We start from the raw sequence: 27644 nt of genomic DNA, 5'->3' as shown, positions 1-27644 counted from the left end.
TCATTTGATTGTCCGTGCCGACCTCCGCTCTGGTGACTATCGTCTCCCCAGCGCTCACTGCTCAATGACGGTTAGAGGCTGCAGGTCCAACGGTCGCCCTCTTGTCTTCTCTTTCCGGTTACGCGCTGTCTTCTCCTAGGGGGTAGGGTGGAAGGGGGGGGGGAGAGACAGGAAGCGTACATTGTTAAACTGTTAGACACGTGCAGCACGGGGGTGGGCAGCTGGTGGTCTTTGTGGCCAGGGCACCTGGCCATGGCAGCTGATATGGGTGTTGGCATGTGGTGCAGTGTGGGGAGCATGCATACTGCCAGCGAGTGAGGTTTGGTTGCCATCCAGGTGGTTGGTGGTGTGTGTGTGTTTGGGGGGGAGTTGGTTACAGGTGTTTAGAAACATAGAAAAGAAACAGAAAAAATAGAAGCAGGCGGAGGCCAATCGGCCCATCAAGCCCACTCTGTCATTCATTATGATCATGCCTGATCATCCAACTCAATAGCCTCATCCCACTTTCCCTAACATCCTTTGATCCCCTTCACCCTCAGTGGTATATCTAACTGCTTCATGAAATCGTACAATGTTTTGGACTCAACTACTTCCTGTGGTAATGAATTCCACAGGTCGATCACTCTGTGGGTGAAAATATGTCTCCTCATCTCTGTCCTTAATGGTCTACTGCGTATCCTCAGACTGTGACCCCTGGTTCTGAATACACCCATCATTGGGAACATCCTTCCTGCATTTACCCTGTCCAGTCCTGTTAGAATTTGATAGGTTTATATGAGATCCTCCCTCATTCTTCTGAACTCCTGCGAATGCAATCCTAACCAATTCAATCCCTCCTCGCACGTCAGTCCCATCATCTCAGGAATCAATCTGGTAAACCTTTACTGCACTCCCTCTAAAGCTAGAACATCCTTCCTTAGATAAGGAGACCAAAACTGTGCACAATATTCCAGGTATGGCCTCACCAAGGCCCTGTCTAATTGCAATGATGTGGAGATGTTGGCGTTGGACTGGGGTGAGCACAGTAAGAAGTCTTACAACACCAGGTTAAAGTCCAACAGGTTTGTTTCAAACACGAGCTTTCGGAGCACTGCTCCTTCCTCAGGTGAATGAAGAGATAGGTTCCAGAAACATATATGTTTCACACCTCTTTAACATGTGATTATCCCTCTCTCCAGTTTCTCCATCTGGACCTGTAAAGACTTGATTACTTGCAAAGACTTGTATTCAAAATATCATCTTGCATCCTTGACATTGTCTATACAGATGTTTCTGGAACCTACCTCTTCATTCACCTGAGGAAGGAGCTGCGCTCCAAAAGCTAGTGACATCCCTGCTCCTGTACTTGAATCCTCTTGCCATGAAGGCCAGCATTTTATTTGCCTTCTTTACTACCTGCTATACCTGCATGCTTACATTCAGTGACTGGTGTACAAGGACACCAGGTCACATTTGGGATGGGTGTTGGTGCCAGGTGTACAGTGCTGTCTACACACCCTGGACATCCTGAGGAGGTTGTAGAGCTTTTTTCTGCCCTGCTATCAGGTCCAGGCGGTGGAGCCCACGACACTCATGGCCTCAGTCACCTGCACCCAGGCCTGGTGTACGGCGATGGGTGGCAGCCTCCTTCCCACCCTGGATACCAGGCTCACCACCTCTTCTCCGTGGTGTCCAGCAGAGTCTCAAGCTCGGCGTCCACAAACTGGGGTGCTGCCCTCCATGCTGCCATCTTGTTGGCTGGAATGAGTGTGTGAGTCGAGTGGAGTTCTAATATGCGGCTGCAGCTTGTCAGCCTCTCAAGTGGAAATCCCGACCCCGGCGAATCGGACACTGTTTTTCATTGGAATCGATTGAGTTCCACGTGGCGCTGGTGCTAGCCCATTAACGGATCATGAATTGCTCTGGACCAGCGCCAATTTAGTTGTTGTAGCAGTCCATCGATTCAGTCCCGGCATCAACACTTGATTTCTGACACGGAGAATCCTGCCCAAGTTTTCTCTACAAAAGAAAATGAGTGGGCATGGTTTACGGCATCATCCTGGCAGGGCGGAGCCTCATAGAGGCGGCAACCGGCTCCAAAGAGATCAAGGCGCCATCTTTAACTGGCACCCATATCAGCGCTGCTGCCTAACGGCCACCAGCCCCCATCAAGGAAGTATCGGAGATGCCCCCCACCCCTGAAATTCCTCTTGGGCATTCCATTCCCTCCCCCCCAGGGCTATAGACCGGGTGCAGGAAGGTGGGATTAAAAAGTGTACCTGGATGTCCTCGGGTTGGCATGGACAAGATGGGCCGAATGGCCTTTCTGTGCTGTAACTTTTCTATGATTCTCTGATTCCTGCCAATACCTGTGGAGCTGACAAAGTCGCTGGCTGAATCATCAGAATTTTAATGGAATTCTGCACTCTTGCTTTCAGCCAGCTGAACTCAGCGGAACTTTCACTCCGACGTGAAGAAACCCTAATTGGACTCTGAGATGAAATGAAATGAAAATCGCTTATTGTCACAAGTAGGCTTCAATGAAGTTACTGTGAAAAGCCCCTAGTCACCATGGGCCGAATGGCCTCCTTCTGCACTGGAGGGATTCTATGTTTCTATGAAATTCACTCACCTTGCACCTGAGCCATTGTCCTCCAGTTAAATAGCAACTGGGTAAAAGATTCCAGATGTTTTTCATTGTCAACCATTCAAATACTTCCAGATTCCATATTTTCACTATTGCTGGAGTAGTGTAAAAGGTGGTAGCAACTTTATAAACGGTGCAATGATTATTGATCTAAACAATGCAAGAATTGACTGGGTTTGGTGGTTCTGAAGATAAGGCTGCTGTACTGTGGATTCTGCACACAGTGTGGAGCGTTCCAAAGTCCCGCTGTGTTATATACACCGAGAGAGAGAGAGAGAGAGAAACTGATCTTGAAAGATTGCTGGCTCAATCGGTTGCGATTGCAGACGAAGAGGCGTCACTTACACACGCCACGTGACACTGCAGGAACCCTGAAACAAGTTAAAAGTGAGTCTGGGCTTAGTCCGTGCAGCAGACACAGTCCACACACACACACACACACACAGCTTCCCTTCCAGCTCGATCCACCGATCTCTGGCACCATGAGTGACATGACCGAAGCTGACAAAGCCCACATCCGCGGGATCTGGGAGAAACTGGCTGCGGATCCCGAAGAAAACGGCAGAGCGGTGGTACTGAGGTGAGAGAGAAACCTTTGAGCTCTCCCGGGCTGCTCTCATTCAATGCATATGTCTGAATCTGGCAGGGCACTAATAGCTTTCCTTTAGCATCTCTGATTGACTCGGCGAAGTACATTCCCCAGCAAGGGTCTATTTTTAGACCTGTTGTATGAAAGGCGATGGTGTGCTGTAACCTCAGTGAAGATGCAAACTAACTATAAAAACAAAATGCTGCGGATGCTGGAAATCTGAAACAAACTGAAAAAAAAAACCCGCCCAGACTCGAAACGTTAGCCCCCTACTCTCCCCACAAATACTGTCAGACATGCTAACATTGTCCAGTATTTTTCTGTTTTGTTTCCGATTCCAGCCTTCCCAGTAATTTGCTTTTATTTTAGAATTTTTTTGGGGGTTAATAATTAATCCAGCATCTGTGGAGAGAGAGAAACAGAAATCCGATTTTCCAATGTGCAATTAAGTGAACGGGTTTAAAACTGAGTCAGCCTTTAATTCGGGTTCCTCCTCTGAATAGGAACTCGATTACCCTGCACAGATGCTGCCCGACCTGTTGAGTATGTGTAGCATTTGTATTTTTGTGATACAAAATAACCCAACCTATCTAAAACCATCTAAACTGACATGTGGGTGGGGGACGGGGATGGGTGACAGTGGTTAGCACTGCTGCCTCACAGCTCCAGTGACCCGGGTTCAATTCCGACCTCGGGTCACTGTCTGTGCGGAGTCTGCACGTCCTCCCCGTGTCTGCGTGGGTTTCTTCCGGGTGCTCCGGTTTCCTCCCACAGTCCAAAGAAGTGCAGGTGAGGTGGATGGCCATGATAAATTGCCCCTTAGTGCCCAAAGGTTGGTTGGGTTTACGGGGATGGGGTAAAGGTAGGGGCTCAGGTAGGGTGCACTTTCCGAGAGCTAGTGCAGACTTGATGGGCCGAATGGTGTCATTCTGTACTGTAAATTCTATTATTCTATGTACTGTAGTATTCATCGGACTGTAAAGCATCTCACAAATAATTGCTTTGTTGAAAATACTCATTAAGCCACAGATACCTGGAGCTACGAGAGTGCTTCTGTGAAATGTTGAATAACATTGACTTTTTGTTGAAAGCTGCTGGAGTGGGAAAACCAGCGGCACAGCTATGCTTGGCTGTAGAGCATTGTTAATTATTTACCACAATAAAGGACAACAAAATATGTGCTGCCTTGCGGGAACGTTCTTAAACTTCAATTTTATTTTTTCTTTGTGACATCATGCAAGCTTTGAGTGGTTTGGTCAGGCTGCCCAGCTGTTATAGTTAATTATAGGCCATGGGAGCGGAGAATGTGGAGGTGACCTGAATCTGCTTCTGATTGTTTTCAGGCATTTGTTTTGCTATATTTATCCTTCATACTGGAACAGTATCTGTGATTAAATTCACAAAATAAATAAACTGAATGCAACAAAGCGACCTAATGTTGGGCTGGGTGATCGAAACGGTATGCTAAATGTTTGCAGTGTTAGAACCGTGTTGAAACCTGACCAAAAACTGGCAAAGTGTCAGTTCCGGTGTGAATTCCGCCGGCGGGAGATCTCATGGAATATTGAGCCTCTTAAACACAAGTTTCTTTTCTCCACGTGAATCACGTCACGCTCATGGCGGCCTCTCGCTGATTCGCTCGTCCCGGGTTAACTTAATCATTGCAATCAGTGGGGAGCTCCTTTTAAACACCTCCTCAGTGCTTGTTCCAGATCCAACTAAGGGGATGGCAGCCAGGAAACCTGCTCCAAGATTCTCAGATGGAGCACAGACCAGAGTCCTGGGTGGAGAGCAGCAGAGGCAGGATTTCCGATACCCGCAGTCCAGAATGTGCCTCTCCAGCAAGGTGACCACCCCAGCCTTGTGAGGCAATGGCAGCCCTAGCCAGTGCCAGCAGTAAATGATGGGGCAGCACCGCTGCACAAAAATGAATGGCCTACTTTGCGTGGCCAGGGTAAGTCTGCCACCTCCAGTCTCTCGCCATTCACACACCCCTCACACCTCCAAGGTTACCTCTCACCCAGCCGCTGCGCGGGTTACCAACACCTGTCACAAGGCCTTCTTCCCACTCCCCCATCTCCATAGTGTTCCCCAGTATCTACTCTGCTCCTCCCATCCTCGCTCGCACTTAATCCCACGCCTGACACTCCTCAACCATCTGAACTGATAGGGATCGTGCCCACAATCTTCCCATCTGTCCAGTTACAGGATAAACTCGAGCATAACAGGTGTGAGAGGCCACAGCCACCTGGAGTGAAGCTTGAGCTCCGATGCTGCACCCCATTTGAGGAAAGAGTCCTTGAGCTGGCTGGGGAAGAGCAAGCCTGTGCAGAGGACAAAGTGGGGGCAGTGAGCAAAAGTGAGAACCCTGTGTGAGGACACACAGTCATTCCTCAAGCCTCACGTGAGCAAACATCGTGCATCATTTATTCCCCATGCCGTTATAATGCCACCTCCCTTCCCTTACAAGGCAATCAGATGAGAAGCCGGACCATCCTCACACCCCCTAGATACCACTGACACGAGCAGTTCTGAGGGAGAATTCTTTGACGTCACCATAGAAGAGGCATCACACCTGTCACCCACACCCGCAAATACTCCCACCTCGTTGGGATTAACTAGTAGGCAGACTTCTCGGTCATTCACTTGTGAGCACCTCACGGCTGATGGTCCACAGCAGGCGGAGGTGGAGACATCCCAGGGGTCCAGTACTCGGAGGGATGCCAGAGCACAGGGCACTGTTGAACTCTGGCAATGGTCCTGTCATCCCAGAACTGCTGGAACTGCAGAGACAGTTATGAGCATCAGGAAGGGATAACAGCATCTTGCCTCAGACTGCTGACTGGAGGAGCCCCATTGCCTTCTGTCCGAGGAGATGCTGCTGTCACTCCAACGTAACGAGGCTGACATTGTGAGAGTGGTCAGTGGACACCTTGATACAGGTCATGTACTCCATGGCGGGGGATGTCTGCTCCATGGTTCAGCTCATGACCTCCATGGCTGAGGGCATGACGTCCATTGTGCAGGCTGCATGGTGAAGGTACTGGTGGGAATCCACGGGTGTCAGCGCCAAAGGCTTCTGGATCTCACTCCTGCTGCCCCTCTATATGTAGGAGCACAGGGATCCCCAGGCACCTAAAAAGAACAGGATTGGCAGGAACTCAGCTTGGGGCCTTCCACCCAGAGGACCCTGGGAATGTCCAGCCCATCTGAAACCCTCCTCCCTGTGAACCATGCACCTCCAGCCTAGCACACTGAGGCGGATAGCACTACAACACCCTTGCTGTCTGAAAGTAGGCCTAGACCCTCAAGGTCCAGCCCCCCCCCCCCCCCCCCCCAGAGGACGCCCGCCAAGGTCATCTCAGGCAACAGGGTAAGGAAGGCAGCAGACTGCCTCAACCTCAGCTGTGGATCCTGAGGAAACCAAGCGAGAGGGTGAGGAAAAGTAAGAAACTGTAGGCACCTTGTGGGCACTGCTGAACGTAGAACGTAGACACTAGTCACCCCTAGCTCTGGACTGCCCCACCTTCGGTAACGTTCTTTCTGAATCTACTCTGTCTAATCTTGTTAGAATTTTGTAAGTTTCTGTAAGATCCCCTCTCACTCTTCTAAAATCCAATGTATAAATTCTAAGCGACTTAGCCTCTACTCAGATGACAGTCCCGCCATCCCATAATCAGCCTGGTAAGCCTTCGCTGCACTCCCTCCATAGCAAGAACATCCTTCCTCAGATAAGGTGACCAATTACAGTGGTTAGCACTGCTGCCTCACAGTCAAGGACCCGGGTTTGAGTCCGACCTTGGGAGACTGTGTAGCATTTGCACGTTCTCCCCGTGTCTGCGTGGCTTTCCTCCAGGTGTTCCGGTTTCCTCCCACTGTCCAAAGATGTGCAGTTTAGGTGGATTGGCCGGGATACATTGCCCCCTAGTGTCCTAAGGTTAGTTGGAGTTATGAGGTAATGAGGATAGGGCGGGGGAGTGGGCCTAGGTAGGGTGCTCTTTCAGAGAGTCAGTGCAGACTCGGTGGGTTGAATGGCCTCCGTCTGCACTGCAGACATTCTATGAATCAATTGGCGGGATTCTCCAGCTGCACCACCCGTGACCGGAGAATCCCGCACCAAGGTCAATGGACTTCTCCATTGTCCGCGTCTCGCCCATGGCGTTCTTGCAGTGGTTGTGGCGGAAGAATCCAGTCCAATGGCTAAGTTTCTTCTCAGATTTCTGACCCATATTTTCTGATACCTTTTCACCTGTAACTTGAGTTGAGTTTTTTTAGTGTAAAATGAAGGGCTGGATGAGACGTTACATTATGAATTGCTTAACCAAAGGTTTTGGGCCCACAAATGTTATCCACAAATTACTAATGTGTTTTTTGCTGTTCCAGTAACTTCAGGTTTTGTCTGCTTACTCAGGAAACTTTCCAAGTAATGCTGTCCGTCACAGGTCTTCACTGTCCATGAGACCAGTGCTTCTTATGAAAGTCCCATTTATACTCTATTCTATGAGTGAAAGCTGTAGACAGAGCTCAGAAAATCCGGCTTATGTTCATCACTATGACTCAAAGTATCCACTATTAACCCCTCCATCACCTCTCATCCATTTATCCTATTTTCAAATTGTTTTCATCTGACAATTTCATTCTTCCTTTATTGGAGATGTGAGGAGAGTATTCAGCAACTCTTCCCTGACAATGATATATTTCTACTTTGCAATTCTATTTGATTGAGATTAACAAAACTGTTTTCGGGCAGCAGGGTAGCATGGTGGTTAGCATAAATGCTTCACAGCTCCAGGGTCCCAGGTTCGATTCCCGGCTGGGTCACTGTCTGTGTGGAGTCTGCACGTCCTCCCCCTGTGTGCGTGGGTTTCCTCCGGGTGCTCCAGTTTCCTCCCACAGTCCAAAGATGTGCGGGTTAGGTGGATTGGCCATGCTAAATTGCCCATAGTGTCCTAAAAAGTAATGTTAAGGGGGGGTTGTTGGGTTACGGGTATAGGGTGGATACGTGGGTTTGAGTAGGGTGATCATGGCTTGGCACAACATTGAGGGCCGAAGGGCCTGTTCTGTGCTGTACTGTTCTATGTTCTATGTTCTATGTTTCTGAACGTTTGACGGACCTTTATTTATTTATGATGGGTTTAAAGTAAGAAAATATTCTATTTTCATTTTTGAGGAAACCCAGCTCATTGTCATTGTGCAGGCTCTCGGCAACAGCAACTCAGCCAGTCCCACTCCCCTGACCTTGCCCCATAGCTCAGCAATTTCCGCCTCATCAGGTAATTATCCAGTTCTCTTTTGAAAGCCTTGACCACACTTTCAGACAGTACACTCCGGATCCTAACCACTCACTGAGCAACAACTTTTTCCTCATGTCGCCATTGCTTTTTTGTCAATCACCATAAATCACTGCTCTAGATTGTATCGTGGATGGGAACTGTTTCTTCCCATCTACTACATGAAGATATAAAATAGGAGTGGGAGTAGGCCATTTGGTCCATTGAGCCTACTCCACCATTTGATGCGATCATGGCTGTTCTAATAGTATTTCGAGTTCCACATTCCCATCTAACCCCTGTTAACCTTTGATTCTTGCCTGACAAGAATCTATCTACCTCTGTGTCTGCCTTACCACTTACTCTGACAGGCACCACATGATTTTGAACACTTTGGTTCAATCTCTTTGTAGTTCTCTTCTACAAGGAGAATAACCCCAGCTTTTTCAACCTATCCACGTAACTGGGGCTGGATTCTCCGCCCCGCTGTGCCACATTTCTATTTCATCAAGCCAGCGGGATGCTTCGTTACGACAACCGGTCAATGGTGTTTCCCATTGTGGGGCAGCCCCACGCCTTTGGGAAACCCCCGGGCTGCCGGCAAAACGGAGCATCCCACTGGCGGAGAATCCAGCCCCTGAAGTCCCTCACCCCCAGACCATTCTTATGAATCTATCCTGCAACCCTCAACTGCTTTTACACACATCTTAAAGTGTGGAGCCCAGAACTGGACTTGTTATCTCAGTTAAGGCTGAACCAGTGTTGTATGCAGATTTATTGTAACTTCCTTGTTTTTATGCCCTATCTTTTATTAGCCATTTTCTTAACCTGCATGCTACTTTTCACAACTTGTACCCATACCCCCCCCCCCCCCCCCCCCCCCCCCCCCCCCCCCCCCCAGGCCCTACTGCGTCTGCTCCCCATTTATTAAACACTTTATTTTGTATTATCTCTTTTCTTTCTACTAGAATGATTCAGTTACACACTTCCCTGCATTAAATTTTCACCTGCCATGTGTCGACCCATTGCACCAACTTGTGTAATTTTAACAGGATCCAAACCGGTTGATGAAGAAGAAACAAAAATAGTTTTTTCTTTAAGAGTTTATTGACAGGTCTCCTACTGTCCCAGCCATCCCCTATTTATACTCTTTTGATTAGAATGGAAAATCAGTAAATTAAACAAAAATGGGAAGGGGTGACAGCCCTTGGTGAGGCAATCTCCTAGATAGATGTTTCTTTTAAATATAACTAATTAACAATAAAATAAACTATTTAAAGGGGTGACAGTCCATAATGGGGTATATCTCCTAATTATTTTCTTTTAAAGTAAAACAATCAATAAATTAATAAGAGGGATTTATCCCTTAAATTTATTCTTTTAATAAAGCCAATAATCAATAGATTAAAAAATGGAAGAGGTGACAGCCCTTGGAGAGGCAATCCCATAGAATCCCTACAGTGCAGAAGGAGGCCATTCGCCCCATCGAGTCTGCACTGACCCTCTAAAAGAGCACCTTACCAAGGCTCACTCCCCGCACTATCCCTGTAACCCCACATAACCTGCACATCTTTGGACTGTGGGATGAAACTGGAGCACCCGGAGGAATCCTATGCAGACACGGGGAGCACACACAAGCTCCACACAAACAAAATCCACCAAGGCTGGAATCGAGCCCCAGTGCCTTGAGCTGTGAGGCAGCAATTATTTTTATTTTATTATTTTTTTAAATTTAAAGTACCCAATTCATTTTTTCCAATTAAGGAGCAATTTAGCGTGCCCTAGCCTGCACATCTTTGGGTTGTGAGGGCGAAACCCACATAAATACGGATGAGGCAGCAGTTATAACCACTGTGCCCGACCACCCCCCCACACCCTGCTCTTTTTATTGGCTCAAAGACAATTAATACCCATCACCTTTCAGTATAATTGACAAGACATTAATATCTTTGTGTTTTGAGGTTTGTCACAATCCACTTCACAGTTCACAATACCTCCAGGTTTTATGTCAGCCACAAATTTTGAAAGTGCGCTCTTCATTTCCAAGTCTAGATCATTAACGTGTATCTATTGCCAATGATATTTTTAAAAAATCATCTTCTTGTGTGAATCAGATTATTCACAGATCATCCCGAAACAAAGAAGTACTTCAAGAATTTTAAGAACATTTCAACTCCAGAAGGAATGCAAAAATCTGCTCAGATTAAAAGACATGGCAAACAGGTGATGAACAGGCTGAATGACGTATTTGAGAACTTGGATGATTGGACAGCAGCCTGTGCCATTCTGGATACCCTGGCAGAAAGACATGTCTCTGTGCATAAAGTAGATGTGCACAACTTTCAGGTAAATCCCTGATTTATGGAACATATTGTTTCTCTGCATTCACAGTGAAAAGTAATTTACATAATTTGAGGAAAAAAGCTGCGGGGCGTGATTTTCAGCCCACAATCACCGTCAGGGGGAATGGCGACGCGGGCGGGAAATCCGGAGAGACCCGGAAACGAGAAGCTCTCCGGAGGGTCAGAGAGGTCATAGAATCTACAGAGCAAAAGGAGGCCATTCGGCCCATCACGTTTGCACCAGCCCGAGGAAAGAACACCCTACTTAACCCCCCCACTTTCACCCCATCCCCATAATCCAGTAACCCCACCTAACCTTCTTGAACACTAAGAGCAATTTTAGCATAGCCAATCCATCTAACTTGCACATTTTTGGAAGAAACCGGAGCACCCGGAGGAAATCCACACAGGCATGGGGGCAACGTGCAGACTCCGCACAGACAGTGACCAAGCCGGGAATCGAACCTGGGACCCTGAAGCTGTGAAGCAACAGTGCTAACCAATGTGCTACCGCGCCGCCAATAATCGTTTTTCCCGATTTTACCCACCCCTCACTGGTGGCACAATTTAAATAGATTTTATTAACGAGTCCTCCGCCACATGGTCTCCACCTCAATAAATATTCAACACCCGGGGGCGATACTTACCTGTGTGCCCCTGGAGGATTTCACGTTTGGCCAAACTTGTGGTAAACCTCGCTCATGTCACATGATGGACATCCCCAGGCATGCGAATCTGTGCAGGGGGCAGTGCTAGAGATGGGCACCAGTGGGAGTCCCAGGGGGCGGGAAGGAGGTTCATTTATTTGTGGGGGGAGGGCTTTGAGGGCAGTGAGGAACACTGGTGTTGATATGGGGGGGCAGAGCTTGTGGAAATGCCAGTGATGATAGTCGGGTAGGGAGGGAACCCCTGAAGCCTCCGTGATGGGGCCGTTCAGTTTCAGTTCTGATTGGGGTGCCCTTTAAAGATGGCAGCCTGATCTCTGTGGAGCCACGTGCCGGCTCTATCAAGCACTGGCCCACCAGCAGGGTGGTGTAAACCCACCCACTCACTTATTTTCTTTCAAGACGCTCAATATCTGGAGAGAAAACTGGTCTGTGCAGCTTGAGAGGTAAACGCTGATTTTCAGTCTGAGCTTTGAAAAAAATATGGTAAGTTTCCATCCGACAAGTCTGATTGTAGATTTTAATTGGATAATGCTAATCCTGAGTTACAAGAATGTTTGGAAATTATAACGTAAGTAAGTGAGTACTTACTAATACGTTTTGGCCAGAGCAGGGTAAAGTGTGTCAATGTTCAATTACATACCTCAGATGAATCGTATATAGCTGCCTAAAAATATTATCAAATCTTCTTTGATATATCATTCTTCCAGCGCAGCGGGCAGAGAGGGGAGAGCTGAAAGGTAAGCTGAGTTTTTGATTTTTAACTTACTTTTTCGGAGCAGGAAACCGGAAGTCGGCCGTGGGGAGACCTGGGAAGGTTTGTATTAGCCAATAAATTTGAACAGTGAGGAAACTCGAGACACTACACATGTAGTGTCTCCCACCCTCACTCCTCCTCTAACCTAAAAAAAAAGACTTAGTGCTGTGAGCAGGTAAGTTATTTACTTTTTTTTTTCTTTTTTACTGGGAGACGAAGTAGAGGTGATGGCAGCTCGGGTAGTGGAATGTTCCTCCTGCAGAATGTTTGAGGTAAGGGAGATCACCGGTGTCCTTGCTGACTTCACCTGCGGGAAGTGCAGCCATTTCCAGCTCCTCACAGACCGTGTTAGGGAACTGGAGCTGGAGCTGGATTAACTGAGGATCATTCTGGAGGCTGAGGGGGTGATAGATAGAAGCTACAGGGACATAGTTACACCTGAGAACAAAGGTAGCTGGGTCACAGTTAGAGGTGGGAAGAGGAGGAAGCAGTCAGTGCAGGGATCCCCTGTGTTCCTCTCAACAATAAGTATACAGGTTTGGATACTGTTGGGGGGGATTACCTAGCAGGCTGCACGAGGTCCGGCTCTGGGGCTCAGAAGGGGGGAGATTAGGAGAGCACTAGTTATAGGGGACTTGATAGTTAGAGGTACAGACAGGCGGTTCTGTGGGCACGGGCGAGACTCTCGGATGGTTTGCTGCCTCCCGGGTGCCAGGGTCCATGACGTCTCGGACCGTGTCTTCAGTATCCTCAAGGGGGAGGGGGAGCAGCCAGAAGTCGTGGTGCACATTGGTGCCAACGACGTAGGTAGGAAAAGGGGTGTGGATGTAATAAATGAGTTTAGGGAGTTAGGCTGGAAGTTCAAAGCCAGGACAGAGTTGTCATCTCTGGTTTGTTGCCGGTGCCACGTGATAGCGAGGCTAGGAATAGGGAGAGAGTGCAGTTGAATACATGGTTGCAGAAATGGTGTAGGAGGAAGGGCTTCAGGTATTTGGATAATTGGAGCGCATTCTGGGGAAGGTGGGACCTGTACAAGCAGGATGGGCTGCATCTGAACCAGAGGGGCACCAATATCCTGGGAGGGAGGTTTTCGAGCACTCTTCGGGAGGGTTTAAACTAATTTGGCAGGGGGATGGGAACCGGATTTGTAGTCCAGCAACGAAGGTAGCCGATGTTCAGGACGTCAAAGTGTGTAGTGAGGCAGTGAGGAAGGTATCACTGACAAAGCAGAGTACTTGCAGGCACGGAGATGGGTATACTTCAACGCAAGAAGCATCAGGAATAAGGTGGGTGAACCTCAGGCATGGATCGGTACTTGGGACTACGATGTGATGGCGATCACGGAAACTTGGATAGAAGTGGGGCAGAAATGGTCGTTGGAGGTTCCTGGTTATAGATGTTTCGATAAGTTTAGAGAGGGTGGTAAAGGAGGTGGGGGGTGGGGGGTAGGCATTGTTAATTAGAGATAGTATAACAGCTGCAGAAAGGCAGTACGAGGAGGATCTGCCTACTGAGGTAGTATGGGTTGAAGTCGGAAATAGGAAAGGAGCAGACACCTTGTTGGGAGTTTTCTATAGGCCCCCCAATAGCAGCAGAGATGTGGAGGAACAGATTGGGAAACAGATTTTGGAAAGGTGCAGAAGTCACAGGGTAGTAGTCATGGGTGACTTCAACATCCCAAATATTGAGTGGAAACTCTTTAGACCAAATAGTTTGGATGGGGTAGTTTTTGTGCAGTGTGTCCAGGAAGCTTTTCTAACAAAGTGTGTAGATTGTCCACCCAGAGGGGAAGCCATATTGGATTTGGTACTTGGTAATGAACCAGGGCAAGTGATAGATTTGTTAGTGGGGGAGCATTTTGGAGATAGTGACCACAATTCTGTGACTTTCACTTTAGTAATGGAGAGGGATAGGTGCGTGCAACAGGGCAAGGTTTACAATTGGGGGAAGGGTAAATACAATGCTGTCAGACAAGAACTGAAGTGCATAAGTTAGGAACATAGGCGGTCAGGAAAGGACACAATTTAAATGTGGAACTTGTTCAAGGAACAGATACTACGTGTCCTTGATATGTATGTCCCTGTCAGGCAGGGAAGAGATGGTCGAGTGAGGGAACCATGGTTGACAAGAGAGGTTGAATGTCTTGTTAAGAGGAAGAAGGAGACTTATATAAAGCTGAGGAAACAAGGTTCAGACAGGGCGCTGGGGGGGATACAAGATAGCCAGGAGGGAACTGAAGAAAGGGATTAGGAGAGCTAAGAGAGGGCATGAAAAATCTTTGACGGGTAGGATCAAGGAAAACCCCAAGGCCTTTTACACATATGTGAGAAATATGTTGTCCATTTTGGAAGGACAAATCTGAATGCGGAATACAGGGTTAATGGTAGGGTTCTTGGCAATGTGGAGGAGCAGAGAGATCTTGGGGTCTATGTTCATGGATCTTTGAAAGTTGCCACTCAAGTGGATAGAGCTGTGAAGAAGGCCTATGGTGTGCTGGCATTCATTAGCGGAGGGATTGAATTTAAGAGCCGTTAGCTGATGATGCAGCTGTACAAAACCTTGGTAAGGCCACATTTGGAGTACTGTGTGCAGTTCTGGTCGCCTCATTTTAGGAAGGATGTGGAACCTTTGGAAAAGGTGCAAGGGCGATTAACCAGGATGTTGCCTGGAATAGAGAGTAGGTCTTACGAGGAAAGATTGAGGGTGCTAGTCCTTTTCTCATTAGAGCGGAGAAGGATGAGGGGCGACCTGATAGAGCTTTATAAGATGATCAGGGGAATAGATAGACAGTCAGAGACTTTTTCCCTGGGTGGAACAAACCATTACAAGGGGACATAAATTTAAGGTGAATGGTGGAAGATATAGGGGGAATGTCAGAGGTAGGTTTTTTACCCAGAGAGTAGTGGGGGCATGGAATGCACTGCCTGTGGAAGTAGTTGAGTCAGAAACATTAGGGACCTTCAAGCGGCTATTGGATAGGTACATGGATTACGGTAGAATGATGGGGTGTAGATTAATTTGTTCTTACTCTAGGACAAACGTTCATAGAACATAGAACAGTACAGCACAGAACAGGCCCTTCGGCCCTCGATGTTGTGCCGAGCAATGATCACCCTACTTAAACCCACGTAACCTGCATGCCCATAACCCAACAACCCCCCTATTAACCTTACACTACGGGCAATTTAGCATGGCCAATCCACCTAACCCGCACATCTTTGGACTGTAGGTCCAAAGTTTGGTTGTTCGGCACAACATCGTGGGCCGAAGGGCCTGTTCTGTGCTGTATTGTTCTTTGTTTTATGTTCTATATCAATGAATATGCTAACTTCATGTTTTACCGAACTTGAGAAAAATAATAGTTTCAGCTAATGAATAAACTGAAAAATAACATTAATAATTATATAGAGTATAATGGATGCCAAGGAACGATTGCACAAGGCATAAATTAGTTGACTTTGGCATCATAAATAGGGAATGCAAAGTCCAAATACTTTATGTGATCTGAAAAATGTAATTAGGCCAAATCACCACAACCGACGCTACATTTGAAAATATACCGTTAAACTCGGTTTCCTTCATTATTGAATTACATATAATTTCCGATGCAACCTACATCATTGTCTGTACTACTGTTGACTATGTAATGATTTTATAATAATATCGCTTATTGTTGTCAGTAGACTTCAATAAAGTTACTGTGAAAAGCCCCTAGTCTCCTCATTTCGCCTGCTGTTCGGGGATGCCGGTACAGGAATTGAACCCGCGCTGCTTGCATTGTTCTGCATTACAAGCCAACTATTTAGCTCACTGTTTTTACTTGGGAACTCTATGATCATACTTTACAAGACAATAAACATTCATACCAATGGCATGAAAAATTTACAAAGTATTGTACAGTATTTAAGATGAATATTCCAATTGTTTAAACTTAATATTGTGTCAGCAAAAGGTTAATGTTGATGGTGAGCAATAATCAAATAGTAAATTTATAAAAAACAATTTTAAATTAAGAGGTATTAATTTTAAAATAAATTCAGTGTGGAAGGGTGCTTCAGAATCAGCATCAGGTGCCTAATCCAATGGGATAGGCTATCACAGGAGGCTTCTGACACACAAAACACCAAAGGCAGTAATATTTAGCACACTGGGCTAAATCGCTGGCTTTGAAAGCAGGCCAGCAGCACGGTTCGATTCCCGTAACAGCCTCCCCGAACAGGCGCCGGAATGTGGCGACTAGGGGCTTTTCACAGTAACTTCATTGAAGTCTACTCGTGACAATAAGCGATTTTAATTTCATTTTCATATCAACAGAGCTCAGCCACACCATATCATGTGGATAAGAGCAAACTGTTGTACTTTTCCCACATGCACCAACCAACAGGAATGGATTCCGTCAATGTCCACAAATGTAACATGAAGCACAACATGGAGCACTCGGGGCTTTTCACAGTAACTTCATTAAAGCCTACTTGTGACAATAAGCGATTATCATTATCATCACCTGAAAATTGAAAAGGCAAGGCTGAAATATTGGCAGGTGCGATCTGTCCAAAGAGCTGAGTCAGTGATTAAAGCTCCCAGTGTCTCCACAATGACAGGTGGCAGTGTCAGGCCATTTCTGTTTTATCCATGTGGCTCTGGTAAGTGGTTAACTGTAGCACAAAAAATGAGACCTACAGCTTCCTAGTTCCTGTATTATTGAAGACGGAGTTAGAGATCCCTGCTTCCCTGTTCAAGCTGTTTCAGCACAATTATGACATTTTAAAATCAGTGATTAAGATTCCCATTCTACTTTGGCCAAATCCTACCAACTGTCCTGTCTTGAGACAATTCACACCTCTTTAACCTGGGGTTACCCCTATCTCTGGATCTGTAAAGACTTGATTACCTGCAAATGTTCGCATTCTAAGCATTGTCTGGCATTTTTGACTTTGTCTATATATATGTTTCTGGAACATACCTCTTCATTCACCTGAGGAAGGAGCAGTGCTCTGAAAGCTTGTGTTTGAAACAAACCTGTTGGACTTTAACCTGGTGTTGTAAGACTTCTTACTGTCCTCCTGAGGGGGCGTTGTTTAAAAATAAGAGGTCTTCCCGTTTAAGACAGAGATGAGGAGAACTTGTTTCTTCCAAAAGGTCATTGGTGTGCGGTATTCTCTTTCTCAGAAAGTAGTGGCGGTTGATTATTTGAATTTATTTAAAGCTGAGGTGGACAGATCTTTGACAGACAAGGTTGTTAGCTCTGGATTACCCCCGATGCCACGTGCTATTGAGTACAGATATAGGAGAATGGGGCAGATAAATGCGCGACTCAAGAGTTGGTGCAAGAGGGAGGGGTTTATATTTTTGGATCACTGGGATTGTTTCTGGGGAATGGGGTACTTGTACAAGCTGGACAGTTTGCACCTGAACCAGAATGGGATGAACATCCTTGCGGGTGGGTTTGCTAGTGCTGTTGGGAGGGGGAGGGGGCACCGTGTTAATGCGGCATGTTGTGTTTCAAGGGAATAAGGCGAGGCTGGATGGCATCTACTTTTAAGGCTAGGAGTATCATAGGAAGTCAGGTGAGTTAACAGCATGTATTGGCACCTGGAGTTTTGATGTTGTTTCCATCACAGAGACGTGGTTGAGGGAGCGGCATGTCTGGCTGCTCAAGATTCTAGGGAATGCGATTTTCACCCAGGAAAAGGGAGGATGGAAAAGTGGAGGTGGTGTGGCATTCATGATTAAGGAGTCAGTTACTGCAGCAAGGAGGAACGATATCTTATCAGGGTCTTCAAATGAGGATTTGTGGGTAAAGTTTAGGAATAAAAAGGGGGAAGTCACACGCTGGAAGTGTATTATAAACCACCAAATAGTCAGCGGGTAATAGAGGAGCAGATATTATGGACAGTTCACTTGGTGGGATTCTCAGTCCCGCCAGCCCTGTTTTCCAGTGCGGCGCACCCCAATCCTCAGTGGGATCCTCCATTCCGGCAGCCGGCCAATGGGATTTCCCATTGAGGCACTTCCATGCCGTCAGGAAACCCACGGTTATGGGTACGCTGCCGGCAAAGCAGAGGATCCCGCCAACGGAGAATCCCACAGATTATATTAGGAACCGAAGCCGGACGGTGTTTAAGATAGCAGTCGGGGAGCATTTTAGTGATAGCGACCACAACACTGTACATTTTAAATTTGGGAAAAGACGGTCTGCAAAAAAGGGTTTTGGATTGGGGACGTCAGATTTTATTAAAATAAGGCAGGATCTGGCCAAATAGAATGGGAACAACTACTTCAGGATAAATCTACAGCAGAACAGTGACGGGGGGGGAATTCAAAATTGAATTGGCGAGAGTACAGATCCAACATGTTCTCTTTCGACTAAAATGCAGGCGTAACAAGTCCAGAGAACCCTGGATGTCTAAGAATATGCAGGACTGGATAGGAAGGAAAAGAGAGGCTTTTAACAGGTACAAAGGGAGAAGATCTACAGAGGCCCTTGTGGAGAATAGAAAGTGCAGGGGAACTCAAAAAACAATTAGGAGAGCAAAGGGGGGCATGAATAGTGACTGCCAGCTAAGATTAAGGAAAACCCAAGATCGTCCATTGGCACCAAGGGAGTGGAGCCAGTTGACATTGGTGGGGTGTTAAACAGGTGCTTCACATCTGTCTTCTCAGAGAAGGAGGATGTAGGTGTAGAATTCAGACAGAGGGACTGTGAGTTTCTCAAGCAGTTTGAGGATATACTGGAGGTCTTTGTGGGTTTAAAAGTGGTCAACTCCCCAGATCTAGAGGAGTTGTACCCCAGGCTGCTGTGCGAAACGAGGGAGGAAATTACATGGGCTCAGGCCCAATTTTTTAATTCCTCTCTGGTCACAGGGGAGGTACGAGAGGACTGGAGGACAACTTTTCAAGAAGGGTTGTAGAGATAAACCATGGAATTACAGACCAGTGAATCGCACATCGATGGTAGGGAGAAAATTCTGAAGGATAGAGTCAATCTCCACCTGGACAGGCAATGTTTGATTAGGGACAGTCAGTATGGCTTTGTCAGAGGGAGGTCATGCCGAACAAATCTGATTGAATTTTTTGAGGTTACTGGGTGTGTAGCTTCAGGTTGTGCAGATGATGCTGTTTATATGGGGTTCCAGCAAAACCTCTGCCAAGGTCCCACATAGGAGACTGGTAAAGTAGGTAAAAGCACATGGGATCCAGGGTAATGTGGCTGAGTCTCAGGGGACAGAGGGTGGTGGTAGAAGACCTTTTGTGTGACTGAATGTCGATGTCCAGTGACATATCACAGGGATCAGTGCTGGGTCCCTTATTGTTTGTGGTATATAAAAATGATATGATGAGAATGTGGGGGGAGGGGGGAGTGTGGGGTGATAAGTAAGTTTGCAGATGACACAAAGATTGGCCAGGTGGTTGACAGTGAAGAAGTGGGTCTTAGGTTTCAGGACGATATTCATGGGTAGGTCAGATGGGCAGATCAGATGGGCAGAAGGAATTTAACCCTGAAAAGTGGGAGGTGATGCACTTTGGAAGGAGTAACATGACAACAAAGTACTCATGGAATGGCAGGACACTAGGAAGTTCAGAGGAACTGAGGGATCTTGGGGTACTTGCTCACAGATCCCTGAAGGCAAATCCCTGAAGACAGGTCAACAGAGTCGTTAAGAAGGCATAGATTATAAGAGCAGGGAGGTTATGTTGGAGCTGTACAGACCTTCGGTTGGGCCACAGCTGGAGTACTATGTTCAGTTCTGGTCACCATACTATAGGTAGGATGGGATTGCACTAGAGAGGACGCAGAGGAGATGCACCAGGATGTTGCTTGAAATGCGACATTTTAGCTATGACGAGAGGTTGGATAAGCTTGGGGTGTTTTCTTTGGAGCAGAGAAGGCTTGGAGGTGACCTGATAGAGGATAATGAAGGGCATGGAAATAGTGTATAAAAAGCAGCTGTACCCCTTCGTTGAAGGGCCAACAATAAGGGGGATAATTTTAAGGTGAAAGGAAGGAGGTTTAGAGGGGATTTGAGGAAAAGTATTTTCACACAGAGGGTGGTGGTAGTTTGGAATGCACTGCCTGGGAGGGTAAGTGAGGCAGAAAACCCTCACAACCTTTAAAATGTACTTGGATGAGCACCTGAAACGTCATAACATTCAAGGCTGCAAAGTGGGATTAGTGTAGATTAGAGTTTTTTGTTGGCAAAGGCTTGATAGGCCTCTTCTGTACTGTATGATTTTATGACTCTAAGACAGTCAAAGGTTATGGGGGGCAGACAGGAAAATGGAGTTAAGACCACAACCAGAATAGCCATGATTTTGTTGAATGATGGAGCATGCTGGAAGGGCCAAATGGCCTACTTCCGTTGCTATGTCCTGAAGCCAAATATGTCCCGCTGAAGCTTAGTGTATTTTTCTTATTGTTTTTTGCTTTCTGTTATTGCAGATTCTGTTTAATATAATCGTGAAGATCCTGGAAGAGTCACTGGGGGGATCCTTTACACCACAGATCCGTGAATCTTGGGTGAAGGTGTTCAATATCATTTACAATTATCTCGAAAACTGCTACAAGGAGCTTGGAGCAGATGGAGCTCTAACAACTGATGAATGAATTATCTCATTATATCATCTCCAAACAATAATGTTTTGAAACTGATAATGGGGGAATAAAGAACTATGAATAATATCAACTATGAAATAAATTACAATATCTATTCATCTGCAGTGTTAAATTATGTGAAGTGAGAAATATTTTCTGTATTGTTTTGAACAACGGTGCTCTCAGCATCATTGTAATTCTAAATTTAAATCAGTAGCGAGACAAGATAAATTTTATATAATTGGACCATAAGGCATAGGAGCACAATGAGGCCACTCGGCCCATCGAGTCTGCTCCGCCATTCAATCATGGCTGATATTTTTCTCATCCCCATTCTCCTCCCTTCTCCCCATAACCCCTGATCCCCTTATTAATCAAGAACCTATCTATCTCTCTCTTGAAGACACTCAGTCATTTGGCATCCACATCTGATGAGCAGTTTTGCCCCATTTTAAATATATATTTCTTGACATTCCACATCCCATTACAAAAACAATATTCTAATATCCTTCTAATTTGACCTCACAAGACTTATATCTGCAAAGTGGGGGGAAGCAAATTTATAAGCCAAAGCCTGCCATTTTGCATACAGATATCGAGTTAATCCTTCTGCATTTTCCTAGTGCCTGCTTTTCCTTCAGAGTAAAAATTGTTCCCTCAGAGTAAAAAGTAAAGTCACCGTAGATTGTTTTCCCCTTTGAGGGGCAAGAGCTGACTGGTGGTGATTTACCCTGAGGATCACCATACCTCAGGCGAGGGGCAAGGTTTTTAAAAAAAGAATTTAGAGCGCCCAGTTCATTTTTTCCTATTGAGGGGCAATTTAGCGTGGCCAATCTGCCTACCCGGCACATCTTTGGGTTGTGGGGGTGAAACCCCCACAACCACGGGGAGAATGTGCAAGCTCCACATGGACAGTGACCCAGATCCGGGATCAAACCTGGGACCTCGGTGCCACGCGGTGGCAGTGCTAACCACTGCGCCACCGTGCTGTCCAGGCGAAGAGCAAAGTTGAGAAGGTAGGCCCCTCGTGGATGACCTCAGCTGGAAACTGAACCCGTGCTGTTGGCCATGCTCTGCATAACAAACCAGCTGTCCAGCCAACTGGATTAAACTAGCCCCCAGTGGTTACAGCATGGCTGTTGAAAGGCTGGTGACCTTCATTGGACCAGACTGCTGATGGCCTTGCAGGACGACCAGTAGCAGCTTTGGGCCTTGTGGGCACCAGCTCGCCATGTGCGGCAACAGTCTGGGCTGGCTGGCTGACAGCTGACAACCACAATGTTAGCCCCCCCACCCCCCAAAAAAAACACACACACACCCAGCTATTTTATTTGTACACAATGATAAGAATATTGAAGCTAGGAAAATGTTGTAGTTCCTGAAAGGATTATGCACTATAAAATAACTGGTTCAGATTTTTGACTGCGGTTTGCACTGTTTCGTGCCAGTTCCTGTCCTGTCTTTGTTTACACATGGACAGGTGGTTGTTTGGGACGCCAAGGTGTAGGATTCTGAGCCAACATTAGGACGATGAACTCTCCTCCCTGACCCTCTCATTTCTTCTTTCTGTTCTGCAGCCTGGGATAAAGTAAAGTTGCCAAAGTCTGCCATTTTGCAAATAGATATCGACTTAATCCTTCTGCATTCTCTTAGTGCCTGTCTTTTCCTGTCCTATTGCTCCCTCAGTGTAAAGAATTAATTTGCCTTAGTCTGCTGTTCCCTTTGAGGGGAGGAGCTGACTGGTGGTGATTTAACCTGAGGATCACCACACCTCAGGCAAGGAACAAGATTAAGAAGGTGGGGCTTTCATGAATAACCTCAGCCAGTACAGGAATTGAACCCACACTGTTGGTGTTGCACTGCATCACAAATCAGCTGTCCAACCAACTGACATAAATCAGCCCTGTTTAACCTGGGATAGATAGTTGAACTGTTATCAAAGAAGCATTTCAAGGGAGAAGGACTGAAGGATCAAAATGCAAAGCTTTGTGTTGCTACTTACAGAATCTTCACATATATGGCAAAGTGAAATATTACAAAATGTGGAATGTTTCGAAATGTGGCTCCCAATGTGCAATCCTTGTGTAAGATTACAGACTTATATATATGCTGATTTTCAGACAGATACCTACCATTAACACAAATTTATATTGTGCTGGTTTCTCAAATTATTCAACAAATAATTTCTTGCATATCGCCCAACAATCCAGATGCTGTATAAATATCTCTGTACTCAACTCCAAAAACATAAACATTTAAAAAATCTGTTTGCATATCTTAAATATATATTTAGCAGCATTAGCATAACATCAAAATGTTTTATCTTATCAGCTGAATTCAGCTTGTCATACAATAGTTCCTCACAAACCCAGTTGCTGTAACAGAACTTACTTCTTCAGTACTATGAGTGCTCGTAATGTTTATTTTTACATTTACTTCTTAAAATTCTTTGTGGCATTCTAAAATATCGATAGCCATAAAGCTAGCTGATCAAATTGTTTGAACAGTAAATAAGATAACTGGGACATTTGGCCAGTACGCTTTCACCATTAGCAAATGGTGCTGGTAAATCTTGATAAGATGTAAAATTAAACTGAAAATTTCCATGACATTTTAATTGGTAACAATAAATTGGAGCACTCGTGGCCCAGAGTGCTAGTATCCTGTTTACTGTTAATCATTACTCTCTATTACAGTGTGGCTGGTTGTAGCTTTTAACTCCATAATACCTGACATCAGACAATCTTGATCTCAGAGCGTTTGGGGTAAGAGAAAGTTAAAGTGAGCAACTTCCTCAGTTGAATGAAAACGAGAGAGCATATATGGGACTGAGTTTTCGCGGCCTTCTAGAAGTAGGATTGGAGTAGGGGATAGCCGGGGGAAATGGCTTGGAGAGGTATAGGGGGGTGGCTGTATGTGCGGGCGGAAGCACGGTACAAAGCTGCTGCCAGCAGTGTTACCAGAGTTAGGACGCGAACCAGATTTTGTACACCTTGAAGTGGCTATCGAGTCAATTGGCTAAGGCCTGAATTCAGCAAGATTTGGCAGTCTTATCAGCATTTTGTCACCGGGAGAGCATCCCGCTGCTTCATTGGAGGCAGCCTCTCTGTGACACATTGGAGGGTCATTCAAGCGAAAACTCAGTCCCATATATGCTCTCTCGTTTTCATTCAACTGAGGAAGTTGCTCACTTTTGAGCTTTCTCTTACCCCAAACGTTCTGAGATCAAGATTGTCTGATGTCAGGTCATTCAAGCCAGAAACTCTGCTCTCCAATGACAGGGCCATAGGCATAAAAGGCTGCAATCATGCCCAAGTCAGAGCAGTGCAGGTTTCCCCGACAGTGTTCATACAAACCTTATAGTGCAGAAAGAGGCCATTCGGGTTTGCACTGACTCTCCAAAAGAGCAGTCTGCCTCAGCCCACTCTCCCGCCCAATCCCCACAACTCCAAGACCTAACCTGCATTAAGGGGCAATTTGGCATGGCCAGTCCACCTAACCTGCACATCTTTGGTCACTAAGGGGCAATTTAGCATGGCCAGTCCACCTAACCTGCAAATCTTTGGACTGTGGGAGGAAACCGGAACAAACTCACCGAGACATGGGGAGAACGTACAAACTCTACACAGATAGTCACCTGAGGTGGGAATCAAACCCCGGTCCCTGGCCCTGTGAGGAAACAGTGCTAACCACTGTGCCACCTATGTATTATTTGGCTGAGCTCCTGGTTACCTGTTTGCTGATGTCTGGACTAGTGCGTCCCCACCTAGAACCACACAATATAAACCACATCTGGAGTATTAGAATAGTACATTACCTGCAGTGCAAAAGGAGGACATTCGGCCCATTGTGTATGCACTGATCCTCTGAGCGAACACCTCATCCAGACCCACCCCTCCATCTAATTCCTGCAACCCCACCTAATCTGCACATTTTTGGACTGGGAGGAAACCGGAGCACCCGGTAGAAACCCACGCAGGCACGGGGAGAAATTACAAACTCCAAACAGTCATCCAAGGCCGGAATTGTTCCATTCCCTGGTGCTGCAAGGCAGCGCTGCTAACCCCTATGCCACCATGCTGCCCTGCCTCAGCTGTGCCCTGATCTCGCTCTCTGGGGCCATCAAGGCTCCACGCCCCATTTTTGGAAAGCACACCCCGCATTTAGATGCACAATATTCTGTCAAAGGCCCTCTCCTGGTAAAGCTGATGAGAGGGGTAGGAACCTCTTGTCCCACATAAAGGCAGGGGAGAGACCACGGTCATGATCCACCCCTTACATCTGTAAATTTGTGGGACTCTTCTGAGCCTTAATTTACTTTTTGGGGGTTTCAGTGAAGGCTTTGGCATTTTTGCCCTTTGCTTTTGGAAGCTCTTCAGTGGTTGTATGATCTTTTTTGAAGGGGTTTCACATCAGGAATTTGGAGAGGTGTGGCTTTAACCGATCCTGCCCCAAACCAGGAGCTACATAACACTGTTAGGGTGGTGGTGAAAGACAGTGAAAGAGATGTACCCCTTGACCGTGCCTTCTTCTTTGAGAAAAAATTGTTCGGAATCCTGTGGATTCTTAGCTGCAGACATCTATCGTTTGCAGGACTTCCCCAGTGCTGGATACTTTGACATGATCTTCAAGAATGTTGCTGCCTGCATTAAATCCCTCAAGGTATTCAAGACGAAGAGATCCCTGAGAATCCTCACAGCGTAGCCACAGTTTACTCTGGCATCACAACAGGACCAGGCAGCAGTCATGTTTCTATCATGGATGTGATCACCTTTCTCACCAGGTACATCAACAAGATTCGGCCATGTTTTCCTTAGTTATTCACAAGTGAGGACAATTTGTGAACACTGTCGTTATGCAAGAGCAGACCCATGCACTGGAATTGTCAAAGACAATTGGTCTTGTAAACAAAATAAAACTTTAAACTGGGTATAAAGATCACTTCTGCTACTATGTGTGTGTTAAATCTACCAAGCGATGGATTTCAACCTTGGGTTACCCTTTCAAGGCCAAAGCCAATCTGTTGTTTCAGGAGCATGGAATACCGCTCCTCAGCTCCTGTTGGTCGTGATGGGGTTGTCCCTCGGGCTATCGAGCTGGTTGGGTGGGAAAGTTCTCTTGCAGGGAGGCAACTTCACATCTGTACAGTTAAGGAGGTGGTGTGCGGGTTCCTTCTCGTGGCAGATGTAATGTGCAGAAACACTGGTTAATTAAGGAGTACACCCCGGCACAAAGCAGCCTGTGGCTCTCACTGCTGCTGGTGACATCCAGACTGGTCATTCTGGGCGGTGATTTTCACTGGCATTGATGCAGCTGAATATGAAACTGTTGACCTCAGGAAATATCACAGAGCTCAAAAGGTGTCATGAAGTTTGGAGAACCGTGAAACCCTTCTTCGAGTTTCCAACACACTTGTGGGAAGTGATCATTGTGAATATGAAGAGGTTTTTCATCCTTTTTTAAAAATTCTTTCTTTGGATGGGCATCGCTGGCTGGGCCCGCATTTGTTGCCCATCCTCTGTAATGTTCTCTATGTTCAAGGAAGGCGAGGTCTTTGTGGTTGAATCAATTAGAGATAATACAGCTTTGTTACAGAACAAAACTATTTATTAACTGACTAAATAATAGAAAGGTTTCTACGATTTAAACGAGTACAGTTGGAACCTATGGCTAATTATGATTAACTAGTATTAATTACTATTGACTAAGGAGCTACTCGATATGCGACTGGACTCTACACCTGCAATCCACATTCTGCTGCACAACTTATATGTTCCAGTAACGTTCTCCTGTCATCATGCCACCTAGTGATCGGATGCTAGAATCTCTGTCCAATGCGTATGGCACCTATCTTTACTAACAGTTCAGTTGTTAAACTATACACAAATGATATTCTACATATCATTACATCCCTAATTGCCTTTGAACTGAGTGGCTTGCTCAACCAATTAAGAGGTAGTTAAGAGTCAATCGCATTGCTGTATGGTTCTGGAGTCACATGTCAGCCAGACCAGGTATGGAGGGAAGACTTCCTTCACTGAAGGACATTGATGGACCAGATGGGTTTTATGTCAATCACCAATGGGTTTCATGGTCATCATTATGCTTTTAATTCCAGATTCTTATTGAACTCAAGTTTCTGCCATGGTCAGATACAACCTTGGAACCCCAGAGCATTAGTCCACTGACAATACCACTATTCCACCACCTCTCCAATATTCAAAGATATTGAGGAGGTGAGTGAGGAGCAGAGGGTAATGTCGCGACTCCAGAAAAGTATACAGCATCTGCTCCAGCAGTGTATTGGAGTTGCTGTCTAAGAGGATCTCTGAGAGTTGAAGGGTCAGCAAGTATAGCACTTTGCCTTGGAAGTCTCCAAGGTCATCTTCCGGTCTAGAGTCCGATCTTTGGAGCAGGCCAAAAGGCGTTTGCGTTTCTTCTTCGAAAGGTACACAGAGTGAGCTCTGTAATCAGCAGTCTGAAGGAACAAGGCGGCTCAGTAAAGTCATCGCAGTCTGACATCCTGAGGATCAGCAAATCCTTTTATGCTGGACTGTGTGACCCGAAGCCCACAGACCGGATGGCCTCCCAATCCTTCCTGTCCTCTATCACGGAGGACGACAGCAAGCAGGAGAGCTGGGACATACAGCTCTGGATGTGTTGACAAAGGCCCTCGGGGCCTCTGAGACGAGTATAAATCTCGGAAGCAGCGGTTTACTGACTGAATTGTTTTTATCCCTGTGGGATTGGATCAACCTGCTGTAAGCGTACGCCTCTGGACAGCCGCACATCAGAATTCATG

The 27644-nt window shown here is 46.3% G+C and overlaps 1 protein-coding gene across 1 annotated transcript; it reads left to right on the top strand.

Moving 5' to 3' along the window:
• Positions 1–2978: 2978 nt before the first annotated feature.
• Positions 2979–20961, top strand: LOC119978470 (cytoglobin-2-like). The gene is made up of 3 exons (XM_038820130.1): positions 2979–3206; positions 10600–10831; positions 20690–20961. Exons 1-3 carry the CDS (start codon positions 3109–3111, stop codon positions 20852–20854), a joined length of 495 nt encoding a protein of 164 aa, XP_038676058.1. The 5' UTR covers positions 2979–3108; the 3' UTR covers positions 20855–20961.
• The last annotated feature ends 6683 nt before the right edge of the window (positions 20962–27644 follow it).

This window comes from Scyliorhinus canicula, chromosome 15, assembly GCF_902713615.1.
Source record: "Scyliorhinus canicula chromosome 15, sScyCan1.1, whole genome shotgun sequence".
NCBI classification, from domain to species: domain Eukaryota; kingdom Metazoa; phylum Chordata; class Chondrichthyes; order Carcharhiniformes; family Scyliorhinidae; genus Scyliorhinus; species Scyliorhinus canicula.
The sequence above is the reverse complement of the archived record's forward strand: the minus strand, read 5'-3'. Positions and strand labels throughout refer to the sequence as shown.

Excerpts from the sequence above, each read along its gene's own strand:
- LOC119978470 (XM_038820130.1), top strand. The coding sequence starts at position 3,109 with ATGAGTGACATGACCGAAGCTGACAAAGCCCACATCCGCGGGATCTGG. Across the intron at positions 3,207-10,599 it reads GGCAGAGCGGTGGTACTGAG|ATTATTCACAGATCATCCCG; the intron begins GTGAGAGAGAAA and ends TGTGTGAATCAG. Across the intron at positions 10,832-20,689 it reads TAGATGTGCACAACTTTCAG|ATTCTGTTTAATATAATCGT; the intron begins GTAAATCCCTGA and ends CTGTTATTGCAG.